This window comes from Diospyros lotus, chromosome 12 (genome assembly GCF_014633365.1).
Source record: "Diospyros lotus cultivar Yz01 chromosome 12, ASM1463336v1, whole genome shotgun sequence".
In the NCBI taxonomy this organism is placed as follows: domain Eukaryota; kingdom Viridiplantae; phylum Streptophyta; class Magnoliopsida; order Ericales; family Ebenaceae; genus Diospyros; species Diospyros lotus.
Genome location: NC_068349.1, coordinates 9,347,225 through 9,367,559, shown reverse-complemented (window position 1 = coordinate 9,367,559; position 20,335 = coordinate 9,347,225). Strand labels below are relative to the sequence as shown.

Sequence of the window (20,335 nt, the reverse complement as noted above, 5' to 3'; positions counted from 1 at the left end):
GGGATACAAATGCTATCATCCAACTACAAAGAAATTTTATATCTCCAAAGATGTTACATTTTCTGAATCCCAACCTTTTTTTTACTCACCTCAGACTGGTCGCCAGGGGGAGTATTTGGATGGTGACCAGGAGGCGGTTGGAATATTTTTCAACTGCCCGACATCCCTCAAGCAAAGCTTCCTTACTCTCAGCTCCCTTCTTGTCCTCCAGCCAAATCTAGGTCTCCCTCATCTCCACCAAACAGTAGTAGTGAGCAGATTGTTCCTGCTACTCATAACTTGCAGTCCAGCCTCCAGGCCATTTCAAGAGATCTCCCTATGTTTTCAGAAGAAAATAGCCTATTCTGGATCCACAACAAGCACCATCATCTAATCCTAGTCAAGGTAAGGAATTTATACAATCTTCTATCCTAGAAAATGACTCCCAGCTTTATGTTTCAGACTATTCTAATCCTTCTAACCCAAGTTATGATGATTTAGATCTTCCTATTGCTGTTAGGAAGGGTGTTAGAAGCTATACCCAGCATCCCTTAACTAATTTCTTGTCCTACCACCGGCTGTCTCAAAAACACAAAGGGTTTCTAGCATCTTTGGATTCAATTGCCATTCCTAACTCAGTAGAAGAGGCCCTAAGAGATCAAAATTAAAAGCAAGCCATGATGGAAGAGATGAGAACTTTAAAGAAAAATCAAACTTGGGAAATTGTGTCACGACCAAGAGGGGTTTTGCCAGTAGGTTGCAAATGGGTATTCAATGTAAAATACAAGGCTGATGGAATATTGGACAGGTACGAGGCCAATTAGTAGCCAAAGGATATATCCAATCCTATGGCATAGACTATTTTGAAACATTTGCTCCAGTAGCTAAGATGGCAACAGTGAGAATTTTAATTTCTTTGGCAGTATTTTTGGGATGGACATTGCAACAGTTTGATGTTAGGAAGTGTTCATGAAGTTGCCTCCAGGATTTCAAGAAGAAGAAAAAGAAAAAGAAAAAGTATGCAGGCTCAAGAAAGCCCTCTATGGGCTCAAACAGTCCCCAAGGGCCTGGTTTGTAAGGTTCTCTAAAGCCATGAAGACTATGAGATACAGTCAAAGTCGTGGTGATCATACATTCTTCATGAAGCACTCAAGGGAAAGAAAAATTACAGCCTTGCTAGTATATGTGGATGGCATAATTGTGATAGGAGATGATGGGGAACAAATGCTGCTAAAAAGGAATCTAACCCAAGAGTTTGAAATCAAGGCTCTTGGTATCCTTAGATATTTCTTGGGCATTGAAGTAGCCTACTCTAAGGATGGTATCTTCTTATCTCAACGTAAATATATTTTGGACTTACTTGCTGAAACAGGGCTTACTGAAGGCAACGGTTCTAGTGTCCCAGTGGAACCTAATGGAAAACTATGGCAGAATCTTGATAGTCAACCAATTGACAAAGGTAGATATCAAAGGTTAGTGGGCCGGTTGATATATCTTTCTCATACTAGACCCGATATTACCTTTGTTGTCAGTCTTGTGAGTCAATTCATGCATAACCCAACTGAGGAGCACATGCAAGCTGTAAGGAAGATACTTGGCTATCTCAAGACTAATCCAGGTAGGGGTCTGTTGTTTAGAAGAGGAAGGGAATTAGATGTTGAAGGCTTTACTGATGCGGATTATGCAGAATCTATCACTGATAGAAGATCAACCACAAGATATTGTGTATTCCTAGGTGGGAATCTAGTGTTCTGGAGGAGTAAGAAACAGAGTATCGTGGCTAGATCAAGTGCAGATTTAGAAATTAGGGCTATGACCCTCGGAATATGTGAGTTGCTATGGCTCAAGATTATCCTAGAAGATTTGAAGATAAAAGCTAAGGGACCAATTGGGTTATTTTGTGACAACAAATCTGCTATAAGTATTGCACACAATCCTGTTCAGCATGACATGACAAAACATATTGAGATAGATCGACATTTTATCAAAGACAAATTGGATGCAGGACTAATCTATATTCCTCATGTTTCATCTAAGGAACAGGTAGCTGATGTATTCACAAAAGGTCTGGTAGCCAAGAGGTTTGAGGATCTAATATGCAAGTTTGGAATGGTAGATATCCATTCCCTAGCTTGAGGGGAAGTGTTGAAATATGGTGATATTATGGTCAAGATAATGTCTCAATTTATAATTAAGATAAAGCTCTAGCTTCTCTAAATTCTAGGAGGAAATAGGATCTTATCTATCTCTAAAATTTAGGAGATTGGTTATATCCTAGATATGTTATTGTATTTGTATTTTAAATAGGTTTGTTTGTATTTCAAATTTCCTAGATTTTAGGAACTCTTGTCTATTTAAACTCCTTATGGAGTATTCAATAGAAGAAGACGGAACTACAGTTTCTTTCGAGTTTTCCCAATCCAAGCCATATTTTTGTTGTTCTTTACAGTTTCCAACAGATCCTAATTGATTTTTGCAATTACTTCTTGCAGGTTGAGGAGTTGGTCCAGGAAGATTCTCGTTTAGATCGGTATCCAAAACTGGTGAAGGGGGAATCCAGGGTGGTGTGGGAATGGCAAGGTATGAAATATGTATGGAAGTTTTGAAAGATTCACTGAAGCATAGTATTGATAACTAGGATGATTCTTTCGAGTAATTAGATATACTATATTTTGCTTGCCATGACGGTCTAATATCTAATAGGATTAAATAAATCTGTTGAACATACTTGTAGGAACAAAGGTAATGCTTATTGAGTGAGGGCAATAGCACCTTCCTTGTTGCATATAAGAACAATTAAATAACACGAGCTTCACAGGTTACTGTAGTCTAGATCTTTTCTTTTCTGTTATGTTATTTCCTTTTCCTGTGTAGGTGGAGAAACAAATGTTATGTTGGGGCGTCTTAGTAATTTTGAAGATGGGAATTTCAAGTTCTATAGACATATATGTCCAAATAAAATAAAGCAACCATTGAAAAAGATGAAGAATAGAAAAGTAGTTGGACCAAATGATGTCCTGATGGAAGATGGAAATGCATGGGGGAAGAGGACTTTTTCGATTAAACATATTATATAATGTGGTCCTTAAATTAAAAAAGGATGCTAGATAAGTGGAGGAAATTTATTGCCTATTTATAAGAGTAAAGGAAGTGTTCAAAGTTGTGAAAATTGTAGAGAAATCAAGTTAATGAGCCACACTATGTAACCTTGGGAAAAAGTGATTGAGCAAAGATTAAGAAGAGAAACCAAGATGTTTAATAATTTGGTTTCATGTTTGATCGGTCAATGTAGAAGCTATATACTTGCTGAGGGACCTAATGAAAAGATAGAGATACAAGGTTTTAGATATGTTGTTCATAAATTTAGAAAAAGTTTTTGATAAAGTTCCTATAGAAGTCTTATGGAGGATTTTAGAGAAGAAAGGAATCTGAGTTGTTCTATACAGTTCACAACAACATGTATCAAGGAGCTGAAACACATGTTAGAACATATGGAGGAGATACTGCTTTTCCAATTACAATTGGATTACATTATTGAGCCCTTACCTCTTTCTCCTTGTAATGGATGAACTCATTAAACATATCCAGGCATGAGTGCCTTGCTATATTCTATTTGTAAATGACATTGTCTTGAAGGATGAGAAAAATGAATGCGTGAATATTAAGTTCAAGTTATGAAATAACACTTTAAAATATGCTTTAAGTTAAACAGGCAAAAAATTGGATATATGGAATGCTAGTTCAGTAAAAATATATGTGGATAATGTTATGGTAAAACATGAAGATCAAGTCATCTCAAGAAAAGATCAACTTAGATGTCTTGGATCAATCATAAGAAAAAAATGAATGATTAAAGAGGATCTTACCCATAGAATTAAGGGGTAGACTGGTTAAGATGAAAAATGTGCCCAATATTTTGTGATATTAAGATTTCATAAAAGTTAAAAGAAAAATTTTATAAGATGGCTATAAGAACAATTTTGTTGTATGGCCTAGAATGTAGTAAAGCATCAACATGTGCAAATTATAAGTGTTACGGAGGTGGAAGTTATGATTAGTGGGCTGGAATTCATGAGCTGACCCCTCATAGGAGGACTAAGGCTTGATATGTTATTTTTGTTTTTGGATTTTTCCTGATGGGTATGTCAAGAAGAAATGCCCTTTGAATTCTTTATTGCAGGAATACAGCAGCCCAGCTGCTGGGGTGTCTATTGTGGTATAAATCTTATGATCACGTTATGAATATCATCCGGCGTAGATCTAAAATTAACCATAAAATAATAATATTTGTGATGTGTTGGTAATCATTGACAAAGTATAAGCTTTTAGGTGTGGTGGTCATCAAACATTTAACTTGGTATCAAAGCAGGAAAGGTCATGCGATCAAATCTCATTGCCAATTTGACATGTAATAGCTGCATGTATTTGACAGAGTTACGAAGGGAAGTTTTAGGACTTGTAAGGGAGCACGTTGAAAGTAAAATCATAATATAGAAGGAAAAGTTTTCTTTCTAACAAATTAAGCTTTAAACATTCAATTTAGAAATGACATATATAAGGCCCTAATAATGGTGATTGGTGTGATAATTATGGGATCAAATTAGTGTGGCTGATCTCAAGCACTGGTGATATGGTCTCTGATTGTTGTTTGTGGAGGATAAGTTATGTCCATGTCGGGTTCTTTTATGTTATTCTTCAGGGCTAACCAAACGTTTGTACCAATCAATTATCAAAAATATTTTCTGAACAAGAGCTGGCACTATACAGAAATAGGGACACGCTTTCCATCTCATATTTTATTCAGTCTAGAACTATCTTTACTAGAATGACTTGGCATTATCATGATGATTTCCTCGTTCATTATCTCTGTTGTTTCCCAGTTGAAGGCTCTTTAAGCTCTCAGAGGAAGAGGAAGAAGGGCGAGGAAAGGAAATTGAAGTTGAGTGAAGGCATAAATCCATCATCTTCTAATCAAAAACTTGGGATTGGAGGCTAGTGAGCTGTTTAACCAGTTAAATTTATCTACAACCATTTCTGGTATGGGATTGTGCAAGTATATGTAGTTTCTACGTGGTTTTCATGCAAAGTACCACACACGGTTGTTATGTGACCAGGCATCCTCGTGGAGCTGAACAAGTTCTCTTCAGTCAAGTCTAACCAATTTGGTCAAGCCGAGGCAAATAGTAACTTTAGCAGAAAAATCTGGAATTTTGTTGGAGGCTGGAAATTGGGAGGAGGCAGTTCCTCAAGATATTTTCTTCTCAAATAATCTCTCTCTCTCTTCTATTTTCTTCCTTTCCGCCTTCTCTTCATGGTTTAAAGCCTCCTGGCAGTGTATATTGCGTGCCTTATGTAAAGGCTGGGTCCATAGTCATCTGTGCATCTATAATAACTGGGCAGAAACTCAATGCCCTTAAATCTTTGCAAGTTTAAAACTTGTTGATTATCTCCATATCATACAATCAATCATCCCTGTTTCTTTTTCTTTCCTTTTCCCTGTTATAATTACTGATAGTAGCTTGCGAGCAACGAAGACCCTAGTTGTTACTCTTGCAGCACTACTCTGGATGGAGTACAGAGGTTTGTTGCAGACTAACCAGGTGTTAACATCCTAAACCTACTTGTACAATTGCTAATTAGCTTCAATTTCAATGTAATGGACACTTAAAAAAAAAAAAAAAATTCTCTCTCTTTTGTCCGGACAGGGTTGTCTTGATTCTTGCATTTGATGGATTGGAGATGGAAGTGTGGGCATTTGGCGGTTCTCAGTGTCTGTACAGTAACCAAACCCCCACCACCCATAAATTTCAAGCGTGGAGTTGGCTGACAAGTAGGCTGCAAATGGGCGGTTCAGAAGGACATCGGATTTTGCAAACTATGGCAATGAGGCGTGGTTTTTTGATTGACTTAGTCTACAGTCTCTGGCTAAGCTAAGTGTAATGAGAATTCCTCTTTCAGATGCGGTGAAAAATAGTCACGCCTCAAGTCCATGTCAAATATGGATTAGGTTTTGATGAGCGTGATTGAGTCTCATCTCATGTGCTTCTTAATTTATTATTATAGTTTTCAAAATTAAAAATTAAAAAGCAAACTACAAGACTAGTAGTTTAATAAATCAACTTATTAGGACTTCTCAAGTATTTTTACTAATTTTTAGTAATTCAGGAAAATTACACGCAATTCTATTGACGTGCTTCTCTCATGGAATGCCCCATTCATCACCTTGCCCTTTGTCAACATTGAGCTCATATTTGACTTTGTTGTTCATCGCAGGCTTGCAGGAATTTATTAGGTTCATTGGCAGCATTTGAATTTTGTGGTTTTAACTTTTTTATTTTATTTTATTTTAAATCTAAAGAGATAGGACAGAGAATAAAGGGTAAAATAATTATTTTATTTCTTATTCAACAATAAGAGAGATTGTTTTTATTTTTAAAACATAAAAATTAATTTTTACAATTACATTTACGGATTATTTTTTGCAAAATTTTCCATGAAAAATTCTACAATAGCAAAAAGCTTTGGCCACTTGAATGTTTAATTTTGGCCGTCCTTTACACCTCGCTAAAAATCATCTTTGGTATTATTACTATTCTTCTTTAACATTATGGTGTGAATATAATATAGAATAATGTTATTGGTATACTTTTGTGTACATCTTGAGTTACACAAAAGTGTATCAATAACAAAAATGTCTCTTATGAGGCGCATGAAGTATTTTAGTCATAATACCCTTTTGTGTAATTCAAGATGTATAAAAATGATGTACATTGAACATAACTCTATAATATAAGAGAGTTAGAATTTACCCCACGTTTAAATTCAATAGGGGATTTATTCAAATTTCATCTATTTGGTGGTGAGTGTTGGGTTAATTGATCAGTCTGGTGAGAGAATTTTGGTGATCAAATTGAACTCAAAAGTTTAAAAAAATTAATTTAACCATTTTTTGAAATAACTAAAATAATCAAATTGAACTTAAATAACTAAGTTTGTTCTAATTAAATGGTGTTTTAATAATCATTCCATTCACAATTATTGTTTTCTTTGATTCTTATTTATAGAATATTTAGTCTTCAAATAAAATAAAAAAATCAAACTTTTAGAATAGCCTAATTAAATTGAACTGAAGATAAAAAAAAATTAAATTAAATTAAATTAATTAATGTTAATTTAATTCAAATTCAAAATTTTGATATTTTAACCAAATAATGATATCCCCATACTCAAAGTGAGGAACAACAAAGTGAAAATTCTTTTGTGTGCATGCGTGCACTTATATATATGTTAATAAAATTTTGATTTAATAAATGGTCCCTTAATAATTAAAAAATAATAATATTTAGTTAAAAAGTTAAGATTTAATATTTTAATTATTAAAAATTATTGCTTTAACTTTTTATTATGATAAAATATTAGCACATATATGAACGCGTCTATTTTTATGAGTAAATGCCACATCAACAAGATATATCATATTAGATTTCATATATAAATATGATATTTGGTCTCTCAATAATTAAAAAATTTGACACTTGATCCCTTAACAATTAAAAATTTTGGAATTTGATCCCTAATATGAAAAAAACCTAAATTTGATATAAAAAAAAATACCTAAATTTCATAAAAGACCTTAAAATTTCATTAAAAAAAAGACATAAAGATATTTTAAAAAGATTTAAATTTCATAAAAATAATAAAAAAACCTAAATTTTATAAAAAGACCTAAAAATTTCATAAAAAATACTAAAAGTATTCAAAAAGAAATTGATAAGGTTTATTTTGTCACTTTTTCTTTAAGACTTTATTTGATAGTTTGTAAACAAGATTTATGGATTTAATGAAGTTTTTGTTATTTTTCATTTGAATTATTGTTATCATAGTTTTCATTAGCTCTTTTTATGAAATTTGATCTTTTTAAAATATTTTTGGGTATTTTATGAAATTTTAGGTATTTTTATAAAATTTATGTCTTTTTTTAATATTTTTATGAAAATTTTAGGTATTTTTACAATATTTTTTGTATTTTTTTATGAGATTTAGGTTTTTTATTAAATTTAATTATATATATATATTAAAGATTAAATGTCATATTTATATATTAAATCTAATTTGATGTATCTACATTCTACTTAATATAAATAAAATAAATTTAAAATAATAATTTTTAATAATTAAAATATCAAATCTTTACCTTTTTTATATATTATAGATTATGGTCAATGGAGACATGATATTGATGGTGGGTGGGACATGGCATCATGATCATTTCAATTTGCCATCAACGTTCCGCTCTTCCCATGCTTTTAATTTTCTTCTTCCCGACTTCAAAAATTCTAGCATGAAATTCGGCTCATCTCATACCCACATCCATGCACTTCATATCACTCTTCTTCTGTTCCATTTTCATGGGGTCACATGCCTGTTCTGTTCCATTTTCATGGGGTCATATCATATGCCCTGTTAAAAGTCTCTTCCCATCATCCATCATCCATCATCCATCATCCACCCACATCCACATGCAAGCCGTCGGCATAGAATGTGACACCACCTTCCTCCCTCTTTATTTCTTAAAACGGTGTGTTAAAAATATCTTCATATACTTTCTATTTTATAACATAAATAACTAAAAATAATTTTAATTTAAGATAATTTAAGAAAAAGTTATTTTAAAATTTTTGGAAATTTTCTAGAAATTTCCTCTCCCCCAACTAAGAAAGCATTCCCTTAAATTTGCACCGACGGTGACACTTCCACTACTGCGCAGCCGACCATATTCGATACCCCCTCCAATTTCCGGTGGATAATCATAAAATAAAATCGACCAAAAAAGAAAAAAGAAAAGGCAAGAGTCCAACGCGGTCTCGGTCTCTCCTTCCGATCCCGCTCCAATCCTCGGCGGCCGCCCCACCGTCCGATCATCCGATCATTCCATTTTAACTACGTAAAAGCAGAATCACTTGGAGTTTAGTCTTGTGGATGTCTCTCTCTCTCTCTCTCTCGCTGTCTCTCTACTGCAAGGGGTGTCACTTCCCGTTCGCCTACTCATTTATAGCAGAGGAGGAGAGTGTGGCTGAGTGAACTGCTTCAAGCTTTTTGTGTCGGCCAGATCCGGCATTGGAAGATCCCTCCGTTATCAGGTATGCGTTGCTAACTTCACTCCTAGGTGTATCTGGAGGAGCGTGAGTTCGTTGTGGTGAAGGTAATGAATGCCTGCCTTGCCGCGCGTGATTTGCTTTGTGTATTTGGAGATTTTTTGAACCAGGAGAGGTTCGCAGGAGAGGAGTTTTATCTTTTTAATGTGAATCTGGTGCGTGAACTCATTGTGATCGAATGATTAGTTTCTTGCGTACTTGGATTCTTATTTCTTGGAGATTGAAATCAGACGAAGATGACAACATTAGTGTTTTTTTTTTCTTGCGTTTGTATCCTGGAAGGAAAAAGAATTTGATTTGATTAAAGAAAGAAGTAAATTAAGTTTTCAGGTGAAGGTTGGGAGCTTGATCTTCTTTTCTTTCGCTTTGTTTAGTGATACTCCTCTTATCTCTCTTTTTCTTTTCCCTGTTTGCTCTGTACTTGATCTACAAGTGTTCATAATGAATTGATTCTTGTGTTTAGGGTGTCGATTTGGTTATGGTTTGGATGGAACGCTGAGATATGCACTTCTCAGTTCAACATTAGTGTGTTGGATTTGGTTAGATGGAGGATCCTAATACTGCTAATGGGTCATTAGAAACCCACTGTTGAAGAAAACGTAGGGATCAGGTTTATATTCTAGCGAAGATCCTGCTTGTTTATCCAAATCAATGGACATGACTTAGGGTTACGTGTATTTTCTAGTTAAGATGCTGGTTCTGTCCAAGTCAATGCACATGGCATGGGATGACTCATCTTTAAATTTATTCAAGTGTTTTAAGAGTGAAAAGAGAAATTATTCTTAATTTCTTCAAGATGAAGAAAGGCTGGAGTTCCATAAATTATGAATAGCTCTGCATTTTGTTTTCAAACGACATGCCATAAAGCATGGCTCATGTTCTTCTGGACCAATAAATTTTGTGATTCAACTTACTTTTCTGTTTCATTTAATGGTTTAGTTTTAACTTTAGAGAGACATTGAACAACTGAAATGGAATCTAATCAGATAGTTTTAGTGGAAAAGATTTTTAGAAAGACTACTACTTAAAAGCACATTTCTTTCAATGCATGTATATAACTGTTCCAATTTTACATATATTTAAGTAAATAAGATCTTGACATTAACTAGAAAAGGACAGCATATTCTGAAGGAAGAACATATAGAAGAGAAAGAAAGGGATATTTTCTGCATAAAATGAACTGCATGATTATCTCAGGCATGTAGAGTTAATATTTTCTCTTTTTGGCTCTGACCAAAAAAAGAACTTGGGACCCTTTTTGGAATATGACAAACAATTACTTTAATTTTTTTGGTTCAACAGCCAATAACTTATGGTCTACTCTGTTCTTTAATAACAGTGATGTAAGGTCAATCACTATATTTAGTCAAAAATGTTTGCTTCATATTTGTATTTATCATCTGATTCATCTCAACAAAACACATGCCTTGTAATTCGCTTAAACTTTTTTTTTTTTTTCATGTTTCAGTTAGCTTCTGATTGCTGGCCCAGACACATCATGGGCTCTAAGCATCACTCCTCCAGCAATAGAGCTCGAAGCCCAGTGTCTATATTTGTTGTACTTGGTCTGTGCTGCTTCTTTTACTTACTTGGAGCATGGCAGAAAAGTGGTTTTGGAAAGGGTGACAGTATAGCTTTAGAATTCCCTAAGAAAACAGACTGCAATGTTGTTTCCACGCTTGACTTTGAACCACATCACAATGATGTTCCAATAATTGAGTCTGCAAAGCCAAAAGCCAAAGTGTTTAAGCCCTGTGATTCTCAATACACTGATTATACTCCTTGCCAAGAACAGGACCGCGCTATGACTTTCCCAAGGGAAAATATGATGTACAGAGAACGACATTGTCCTCCAGAAAATGAAAAATTGCATTGTCTAATTCCAGCTCCCAAAGGATACATGATTCCTTTTCCCTGGCCAAAAAGTCGGGACTATGTCCATTATGCTAATGTTCCTTATAAAAGTTTGACTGTTGAGAAGGCTGGCCAGAACTGGGTAAAGTTTCAGGGAAATGTGTTCAAATTTCCAGGTGGAGGAACAATGTTCCCTCAAGGTGCAAATGCATATATTGATGAACTTGCATCAGTGATTCCAATTAAAGATGGTTCTGTTAGAACGGCACTGGATACCGGTTGTGGGGTACAATTTTTGTTCTTTATTATTTTTAATCTTTTTTGTTGGATGGAGTGTCATTACTTTCATTGCCTACTTATTATCTTCCTTTCCTTAAGTAACACTGATTTCTTACTTGGTAAACTTTGAGAACGCTACTTTTTTCCTATTAGTACCTTACTAATAATTCAGATGATGGAAGTTTGGGAAATTTCTTCTATCTTGGATTATCTTCTGTAACTAGTGCACAATTATGCTCTTTCAAATTCAGCTTGGTGCCTCCCAAGTTAAGGCTAATTAGGTCTTTATTTAAATGGATATATTATTCTTATGCAGAGACCTACTTGTGCATAATGCCTCTATTGAAAATATTTCCTTAATAAGAGGAAAGCCATTGGTGGACCGAGCTGAAAGCTCATTGTGTACCATTTTACATTCTAAAAATGTCATCCTGCAGAACCTTCTCTGGATTACAAGTTCTTGTTCGAAAGATCAACACTAGATTACCATGTTGTCTTAGAACAAGAAGAATTATTGGGCAATATCTATAATTTACATTTGTGATGTGGATGTTTCTCATAATTTGTACTATTTACTGATGCAAGTTCAATCTCCTTCTCGTCTATAGTGTTCATTCAACTGGGTTGGCTGGAGTAGGCAAGGTGTAAATTTGTTCTCTCTTTTTGCTTGGCTTATATGATTACTTATGACATAGGTTGCAAGCTGGGGTGCTTACCTGCTTAAGAGAAATGTGTTGGCTATGTCTTTTGCTCCAAAAGACAATCATGAAGCACAAGTCCAATTTGCATTGGAGCGGGGTGTGCCTGCTGTTATTGGCGTTCTTGGAACGATACGACTTCCTTATCCATCTAGTGCATTTGATATGGCTCAGTGCTCTCGATGTTTGATTCCATGGACATCAAATGGTATGTTCTGCAAGTGCAAGAAGAAATTTGTCAAAGTTCTGTAAAAAAAAAATTTTGAAACATGCCCAAATCATATTCATATGTTGTTCCTTTGTTTTATTGTATGGAGGGAAATATATGACAATCATAATATAGCTTAGAGATTAGAATATTAAAACCCAACACAACTCTTTATTCATATAAACATTGTATACAAGTCATCTTTTGTTGTATTTACAATTTTACAATACCTTTGAAATCTATCTCATACCATGACAGCCATAATTTTTGAATCCTAAACCAACACAAAATATCAATTTCTTTAGATATTTTGTTACGAGAAAAGATATCTAAGGAGTAAGACATGGAGAAAGCCCTCTTTCGATGACAACATTAAAAGGAACTTCAACTTTTCAACTCTTTGCAAGAATTAATAATTAAGGCAAAAGTTTAGTCGTAACACATGTTTAAACTAGAATTCATTGAGGAAGTAATCATTGCCACATCAGGATGTGTTAAGGCACATACAATGTTAGCATTCATAACCAAACAAAAGAAGAGGAGAGGAAAATCCATATTGATAATAATTCACTCCAAATTGGTGCTGGGGCCATTGGATTTACAGTATTGGCTGGCATCAAAGTAATTGATGATTATTATCTTGATGATTTATTATCTTTAAGATGTAGGCACCTTCTCTTCCACTAGACACTCAAGTTGATGTTGCTGATTGAATGAGAGTGCTATGCATTTCTTTGCGTCTATTAACAAAATAAATCCACAACTTTTACTTTACCAAGTCAAAACCATGGCAGCATGATGGCAACTATCCTAGCTTGTATTTTATCATTGTGATATTTCTGCAGGGATCAATATAAATTCTACTCACAAGTCATAGTTCAACTTGCAATTTCCAAGTTTGTAAAACTTCTTTTAATTCAAGTTTGTAGTTCCAACTGTGTGGAGGAACACAACCACATGCATTATCTTCATTCACCGCCACTTCATGAAACTTTTTCATATGAAGATGGTGTCAAAATTTTATCTCATTATTCCATTGCTAGAGGGTTGCCTCATGTTGGGCATCCGGCATAAAATTTTTCCACTTGTTCTTTTGCATGGATTTGTATTATCAATGTGACTTTTAGAAGTCAATTGATATTGCGAATGCTGTGCCACCAACCCTAACTTGGTGCAGTTGGTGATGATGTAAAACTTCTTTTGACTCTTGAAAACTTTACATACAGCAAAACCTGATACTCACCAAAATGGTCAACTAAGAAAGCAGGGCTGGAAAGAAACACAACATTGCACAGACATGCTGCTACAATAACTAAAGATATAGGAGAAGTCACAGCAAGTACACATTACTAAATAGTATATATTATATATATATATATGAAAAGATAAGTGCTTATTCATTCTGTTTAGAAATAATTTTATAACTAATTTGAGAAAATTGTTCTTCACACTTTAAATGCGGGGGAAATCTGAACAAGAAAGTCCTAATATCCAGTCGAGAAAGGTTTATTCATAACTAAGTTATAAATCCTTATTTTTTTATTTTAATTGATTTTTAGTGTACTTTATTATATAGTGTTTTAATTTGCTTCACATGGAAACTCATGTTCCCCTTTGCAGCCACACATGTCTCAAGTGTCCAACAAATGTTTGGCTCTGGGAAGGTGTCTTTTATTTTTTTGGATACATGACATGCTTGTTTAAGTTCCAACACATACCTAGAAGTGTTCAATGAGAATTATTGTCTGACACGATGTGTTTGGCAAACATGTGGCACCTTCTTCAATTCTTCTTAGATGAACAAATTTTCACATTTATTGCATTTAAGACTTGTTCCATGAGAATAAACATATGATCATATGACATGAATTGTACGATATTGATACCATGGCTCATTTGGAAGAAACTAATTCCAGTCTTTAACTAGCAACTGGTGAACGTATTAGGGGGTTTGATTATCAAAAAGAATAAAAAGTACAAGAAGAATGTATTAGGGTGTCTGCTTGTATTTTTTCCCTATCTTTATTTAGCGTTATAATTTATGGACTGTCTACTCTCAATATTTACTCTAAAGCAACTTACATCTCATATGGCTCATCTGCTTATTTGTCTCTATTTGTGAAATTGAGACAATTATTCTGAGATATGCCAAGTACAATTCTGTGTGCATACTTTGATGGTGTGTAAAATGTACCTATTTTCTCTAGAGTTAGTATAGCTGCAAACATGATGGCAAGGTTGACTCATAGTTACCAGGTTCCGCCTAGCCCCCTGCAAACCACGTTCCAGTTCCCAAATGCACTGAAACATGGTGTTTGGGCATCTTGGAATGCCATGGTACGTGTTCTAGTTCTCCTCCTAGATTGGAGAACTGGGAAAAATGGAAAAAATGTGGCAGGCACTACACTTAGTTATAATGGAAAAAGTGTAAATATTATTTAGTAGAACAACATCAAATATATAACTTATTATATTTAGTTATTATAATGGACAAAATAAATTTTATTTTATGGAAAAAAAGGGATAAGCCTAAAATTATGGAGGAACAAAAGAAAGACAAATTAAAAATATATATATAAGAAAGACAACTTGATCCTTCCAAAAAAGACAAGATCCAAAATGTTTTCAAAATTAGTTTTTGAATATATATATATATTATGTTTTGGAGGTGTTCCACTTTGGCGAACCATAAAAGCCCACCCCCCCCCCCCCCCCTCCACTATGTTCCGAGAAAAGTGGCATACCACTTCCCTATGCCTCATTCCACATACTGAGAGCTCCATGAACAAAGCAATTATGGGTTGAATAGGCAGGGTTATAGATTGGAGTTCCATTGGGGAATACATTAGCAGTGTAGGCTGCATCCTACTGCTAAAGATACTCAAGTTCATGTCTCTCTAAGTTACCTGGAGAGAGGTTATTATTCAAATCTTAGTCTAAGCCTTCACTGGATATATGAATCTAACAAACTTTAATCAATTTTCTTGCTTGTCTGTAGATGGTATGTACCTAATGGAAGTTGATCGAGTCCTTAGACCTGGTGGATACTGGATTTTATCTGGCCCTCCAATTAATTGGAAGACCTACTACAAGGTATGGAAACGGACTAAGGATGATCTTAGAGCAGAGCAAAGAAAGATTGAGGAGCTGGCTGAACTTCTTTGCTGGGAAAAGAAGTATGAGAAAGGAGATATTGCAATCTGGAGGAAACGAGTGAATGCCAAATCCTGCCAGAGGAAGTCTGCTGATGTGTGTAAATCTAAGGAAACTGATGATGTCTGGTGAGTTGCAGTATGTCATAATATTCTGAAGGTTCTTTTTTGTAGTTTTGATCCCTCTGATAAGAGGCCTTTGGAAATTGTTCTACAAAGTTTCTTGACGTCTTACTGAAAATAAAACCATATGTCCATCATGTTTTTGTTTCTAGCCACTCCTTTGTGGACCAACTTTTATGCATTGTCACGATTATGCTTCTAAGGTTCACTTTTGGCAATTTTTGTGAAAATATAGTTTTGTTTACACGGCTAAGAGTACACCATTGTTTCAATATAATGCTTGCAGAGTGTTTTAGTTAATCAAGTTATATATTTTCTGCTTCATTTATGGTTTTCTTCTGTGTGGGTCTTTGTTAATTGTTTGCTTGAGCAATGTAAATCTTGTGCCTGCATCCAGGCATATATGTATATATTTTTGTTTCACAGTATTGCTGCTAGTTCAGGAGTGTGTTCATTTACTTCATTTCCACCTGATTTTCTTACATCTTATATTTTGTGGATTGGCAGACTATGCTTTCTTGGTTGAGGCCTGTAAGAAACTTGTTTGTAGAATTTATTTTTATCTCCACTGCTGCTTCACCTTCCATTATCACGAAAATAGAAGATGTTATATGGTGGTTTTTCACTATTAAGGTTAACATGGCTTATTAAGGTTAAATGGCCTTCTCTTAGCACTTATTTACAGTTGTTTTATGCAGTTGCATTTATGGCTTGATAGATCATGGTATAGATATCTGTTTCATATGCTACTGTGCATAAGTCGTATTCATAGCATTCACAAGATAGAACTTTTAACAATGGATTAGATAGAACTTTTCAAGTAGCTTGTACATAGCTAATAAAAATGAATATGTAAGGCTCTCAGTAGATCACCTGACTACAAGTTTCTTCTCTATCATCCAAAATAATTGATTAGTTTTTCTTCTTTTACTGTTCATGATTTCTTGGGATAAAGGGACTTTACTAATCATTTGAGCACTAATGCCTGAAGAATTTACAGATTCTTCAATTTGTTGTTGAAGTTCAATAGCAACATGGGTAGTTTTTAACGAATCTCTCCCTTTTGCTGCACTGGGGTTTTAATTTGTGATTCTTGGGTCTTTCCATACTGAATTTCACCCTAATATTTAGATTTTTGATCAATTACTGTGCCTGGGAAGGTGTTGGGTTTGAGTAATGTGAGTTGATACTACATTGACAGTGCTGTTTGAGCATTGAATGATGCAATTTCTGGAAGCTCATTTTGTAAATTAATTTTTCATTTGTTTCTTGTTTAGTGATGTTCCCTGATGTGTGAATCCTAGTAGGCTTGAAATACATTGTTCGAGGACAATTTTTATACCTCTCATCACCAATATATGGAACTTTTTATAAGATTACCAGTTCATTCAACAATAATCCACAACTTAGGAACTTACATTTTTATTCACAAGATATTTGAGCGGTTGATGGTTTGTTTTGCTATGTGAGGTTTCATTATTTGGCCATCAAAATATGGGGCTTGTGACTCCTGTGCCCTGGGCATATTAGACTGTCATGCAAACCATCTTGTTTATTTTACATCTGTCCTCCTTGGTACCTTTTATTTGCTTTGGAGACAGTAAATTGATATCATATCAACTATTTCTGTTGTGCAGATTTTGTTTTGACAGGTTTGAAATAAAATATTAAAATGGATAAATAAATTCTTTTGTTGTTTACAATAAAATACACGAGTGGTAGTCATACAATTGCAGCATCTTCTACTTGGCATATCATTTGTAGTATTTTGTTTTAACTTCTAGTTTTTTGTGAACTGCAGGTACAAGAAAATGGAGGCATGTATAACTCCCTACCCTGAGGTTGACAGTGCAAATGAAGTTGCTGGAGGAGAATTGAAGAAATTTCCAGCTAGGCTTTTTGCAGTCCCTCCTCGAATAATTAAGGGATCTGTTCTAGGGGTCACGGCTGAATCCTATCAGGAAGACAATACAAAATGGAAAAAGCATGTAAATGTTTACAAAAGGCTCAATAGTTTAGTAGGCACTACAAGATACAGGAACATAATGGATATGAATGCTGGCCTCGGAGGGTTCGCAGCAGCACTTGAATCACCAAAAGTATGGGTGATGAATGTTGTGCCTACCATTGCTCAGAACACCCTAGGTGTTATTTATGAAAGGGGTCTGATTGGCATATATCATGACTGGTATGCCCTCCCATATTTTCTTTATTTTCCCTTATCAAAAGTTCACCCAATCGTGCATACCTTTCTTATTGTACATTGTTTGCGTGCCCCCACTGTAAGGTTTCTCTCGAGTAGTTGTCCTGGTTACTTTTTTGTTTTTCAGAGTAAACTTCATAGTAGTTATTCTGAACTTGATAGCATTGGATTTGTTGCAAATGTTGTGGTGGACAAGCTTGGCTTGTTGTATTACTTGTTTTTATTAGCTTATCTCCTGAGAGTGTTCCCATTATAAAATCCTTCATGCTGATTGAAGATGAATTTAACCATTTATTCTTCAATTAAGAATCATTAGCCTTTGGAATGATGGGTTACTTTCTGGATTTTTTATGATGATTAAATGTCTTAGGAACAAGAAGTTTGCTAGGTAGAGCATCTGAATTAAGGGAGATTTCTGATTTTCAATGTGAATACTTAAGACAGCTTTAGAAAGAGTCAAATGTTACCCATTGATGTCACCATCCCCCCTCCTCCCCCTCAAACTTGATGAATGGTCCAGTGGTTGCTTTTCCTTTGTATAAAAAGTGATGAAAGTGATGAAAATGTAGAGAGTGATAAGGTAACTGTAGAGAGTGATGAAAATGAAATTTTGATTTCACAGTTAATTTTATTTGGCTTCGTGCTTTCAGGTGTGAAGGCTTCTCTACTTATCCAAGGAGCTATGATCTCATTCATGCGAATGGTGTGTTCAGCTTGTATCAGGACAAGTAAGCTTCTTCTTCCTCTAATTGAATAGCATCAGTTTGCATTATCAGCTTTTACTTTTATGTTTTTCTAATGGCTTTCTAGTAGCCTATTTTATCCTCTAGGCCTGGTTTTGGAAAATTTCTGGCGAGCCTGAGTTTTCACGTGTGGTTTTATGAAATGCAAACATGTCAAGTTACAATGGGAAAACCCTCTAATCTGTGAGAACTAGTGTGAATTTCTGAAGTTCATGTTCAGATTTGAATTTCTTTGTGAAATCTTCCTCCTCTGTTTGGTTCTTTGAAAAATAAAATTGTAAAATCTGGATAACAGCAAATTGGTTATTTGAAACATTACTTTTAACATTTTATCAGTGAAGTCTATTCTTCATATTTCTTGGTTGAAATCGGATGGGTGTGTTTTGGAGTTTTCATCAAATGATCACAGGTTTCTTGCCATAAATTTCCTCCCTATAGCTCGAACATGACTGGTGAGATCCACAAAATTTATAGTCTCAGCATGCAATTCTTCCTCTTTCTTTAAGACATCCTGTTGATGTTGACTGGAGAAGATTGATGACAAAAATATACTTGATTTATGAGCATTAATGCAAATCTTCCACAACTTTAAAGTCTGAATCACGAGTCTTATGAATAAACAGGTGTGAACTGGAAGACATCCTTCTGGAGATGGATCGCATTTTGCGTCCTGAAGGTACAGTCCTCTTACGAGACGAAGTTGATGTTCTGAACAAGGTGAGGAAAATTGTCGGAGGCATGAGATGGGAGACCAAATTGGTGGATCATGATGACGGCCCCCTGGTGCCCGAGAAGATATTGGTTGCTGTCAAACAATACTGGGTTGGCAGTGGAGGAAACAGTACATCCTCTGACGAGTGAACCGTGGCCAGATTCAGTTTCACACATGCATGAATAATTATCAAATGATGGAAATCAAACCACTATGCCAGGCCCAAAAAAAGAACTTCTTGTGGTCCATCCAAGGCGAAGGGATTCAAAGGGTCCTGCCCCTTGGAGATGGCAAAGAGGCAAGTTAATTTATTATGTGCACCGTTGTTGATGTAGATCACATGTGAAATTTGGTTCTGCATGGTGTTCTTGAATGTGATTCTTGAGGGAATGGAAGAATAGCATTTATAGTGGGCTGAATAATTAGGACAATGAGTGTTAAAATTGATTTTTAAGATAATAATGATTTTAATGAACTGTTTTACTTTCTTGCTATGAAATGAATTGTTTTCTTTCCAGTGCCTTGTTTTGGTATTTAGGTGAAATGAATGATTTTCTTTCCCTTTCCCGTGCCTTGTTCTGGAATATAGGTGGGGTACGTGTTACTTGTGTTTGCATTTGGAGATGCAAATATGATGACGACTTTGAAGTTTATGCATTTCCTGATTTCCAAACAATAAATATAGAAAATTATGGAAAGGAAAATGACAAGAAAAATATATAATATTATATATATGCATATTTTTAGTCAGTGAGCTTTGGTAGCAACATGATAAGGTTGTTTTTTGTGATTGAAAAATCATGAGTTTGAGTTGTGATGCCTTTTCGCAAATTAAGAGTGAGATTAAGACTCTTTCTTGACAGAAACTTTATGCAGTAGGCCCAACTTTTTCTTTATTCATGCATATTTTCTATATGGACATAATAACACTAATTTTTTTTTTATTCTTTCCATTGCCTTCAACAATTCCTAATTTCCTAATTCCAAGCAAAACATCATGGATTTATGAGACTTAAGTTGTAACAAATAAGTGTTAAGTTTGAAGGCTCCCTCTACACCAACTTTCTGATAACAATAATATCGACTTGATGAAAGAAAGTCTTCAAGCTAGTCATCTTTACGCCTAAAGGGAAAGGAAGCATATATGCCGGGCCGGTAGGCGATAATTAGTTTAGTGGCTTTCTAAAAAATAATAAAAATTATTAATAATTTATTTTTTTATTTTTTGA

General features: G+C 34.7%; 2 protein-coding genes across 5 annotated transcripts in view; both read left to right on the top strand.

The window, feature by feature from the left end:
* LOC127786907 (uncharacterized) overlaps nucleotides 1-5,441 on the top strand; it is a 33,481-nt gene extending 28,040 nt beyond the window's left edge. For 3 of the 4 annotated variants that reach the window (XM_052314659.1, XM_052314658.1, XM_052314656.1), the window contains 2 exons: nucleotides 2,472-2,559; nucleotides 4,860-5,441. In XM_052314659.1, the coding sequence (XP_052170619.1) occupies nucleotides 2,472-2,559; nucleotides 4,860-4,975 (204 nt within the window). In that variant the 3' untranslated portion in view covers nucleotides 4,976-5,441. The remainder of the gene's footprint in view (nucleotides 1-2,471; nucleotides 2,560-4,859) is intronic. The other variant, XM_052314657.1, reaches the window with a different exon arrangement.
* A 3,312-nt stretch (nucleotides 5,442-8,753) lies between these two features.
* On the top strand, nucleotides 8,754-19,623 carry LOC127787128 (probable methyltransferase PMT14). Its single transcript, XM_052315004.1, has 7 exons — nucleotides 8,754-9,119; nucleotides 10,603-11,274; nucleotides 11,963-12,173; nucleotides 15,172-15,454; nucleotides 17,250-17,636; nucleotides 18,302-18,379; nucleotides 19,018-19,623. The coding sequence occupies exons 2-7, from the start codon at nucleotides 10,633-10,635 to the stop codon at nucleotides 19,253-19,255; spliced, it is 1,839 nt and encodes a 612-aa protein (XP_052170964.1). The 5' UTR covers nucleotides 8,754-9,119; nucleotides 10,603-10,632; the 3' UTR covers nucleotides 19,256-19,623.
* The last annotated feature ends 712 nt before the right edge of the window (nucleotides 19,624-20,335 follow it).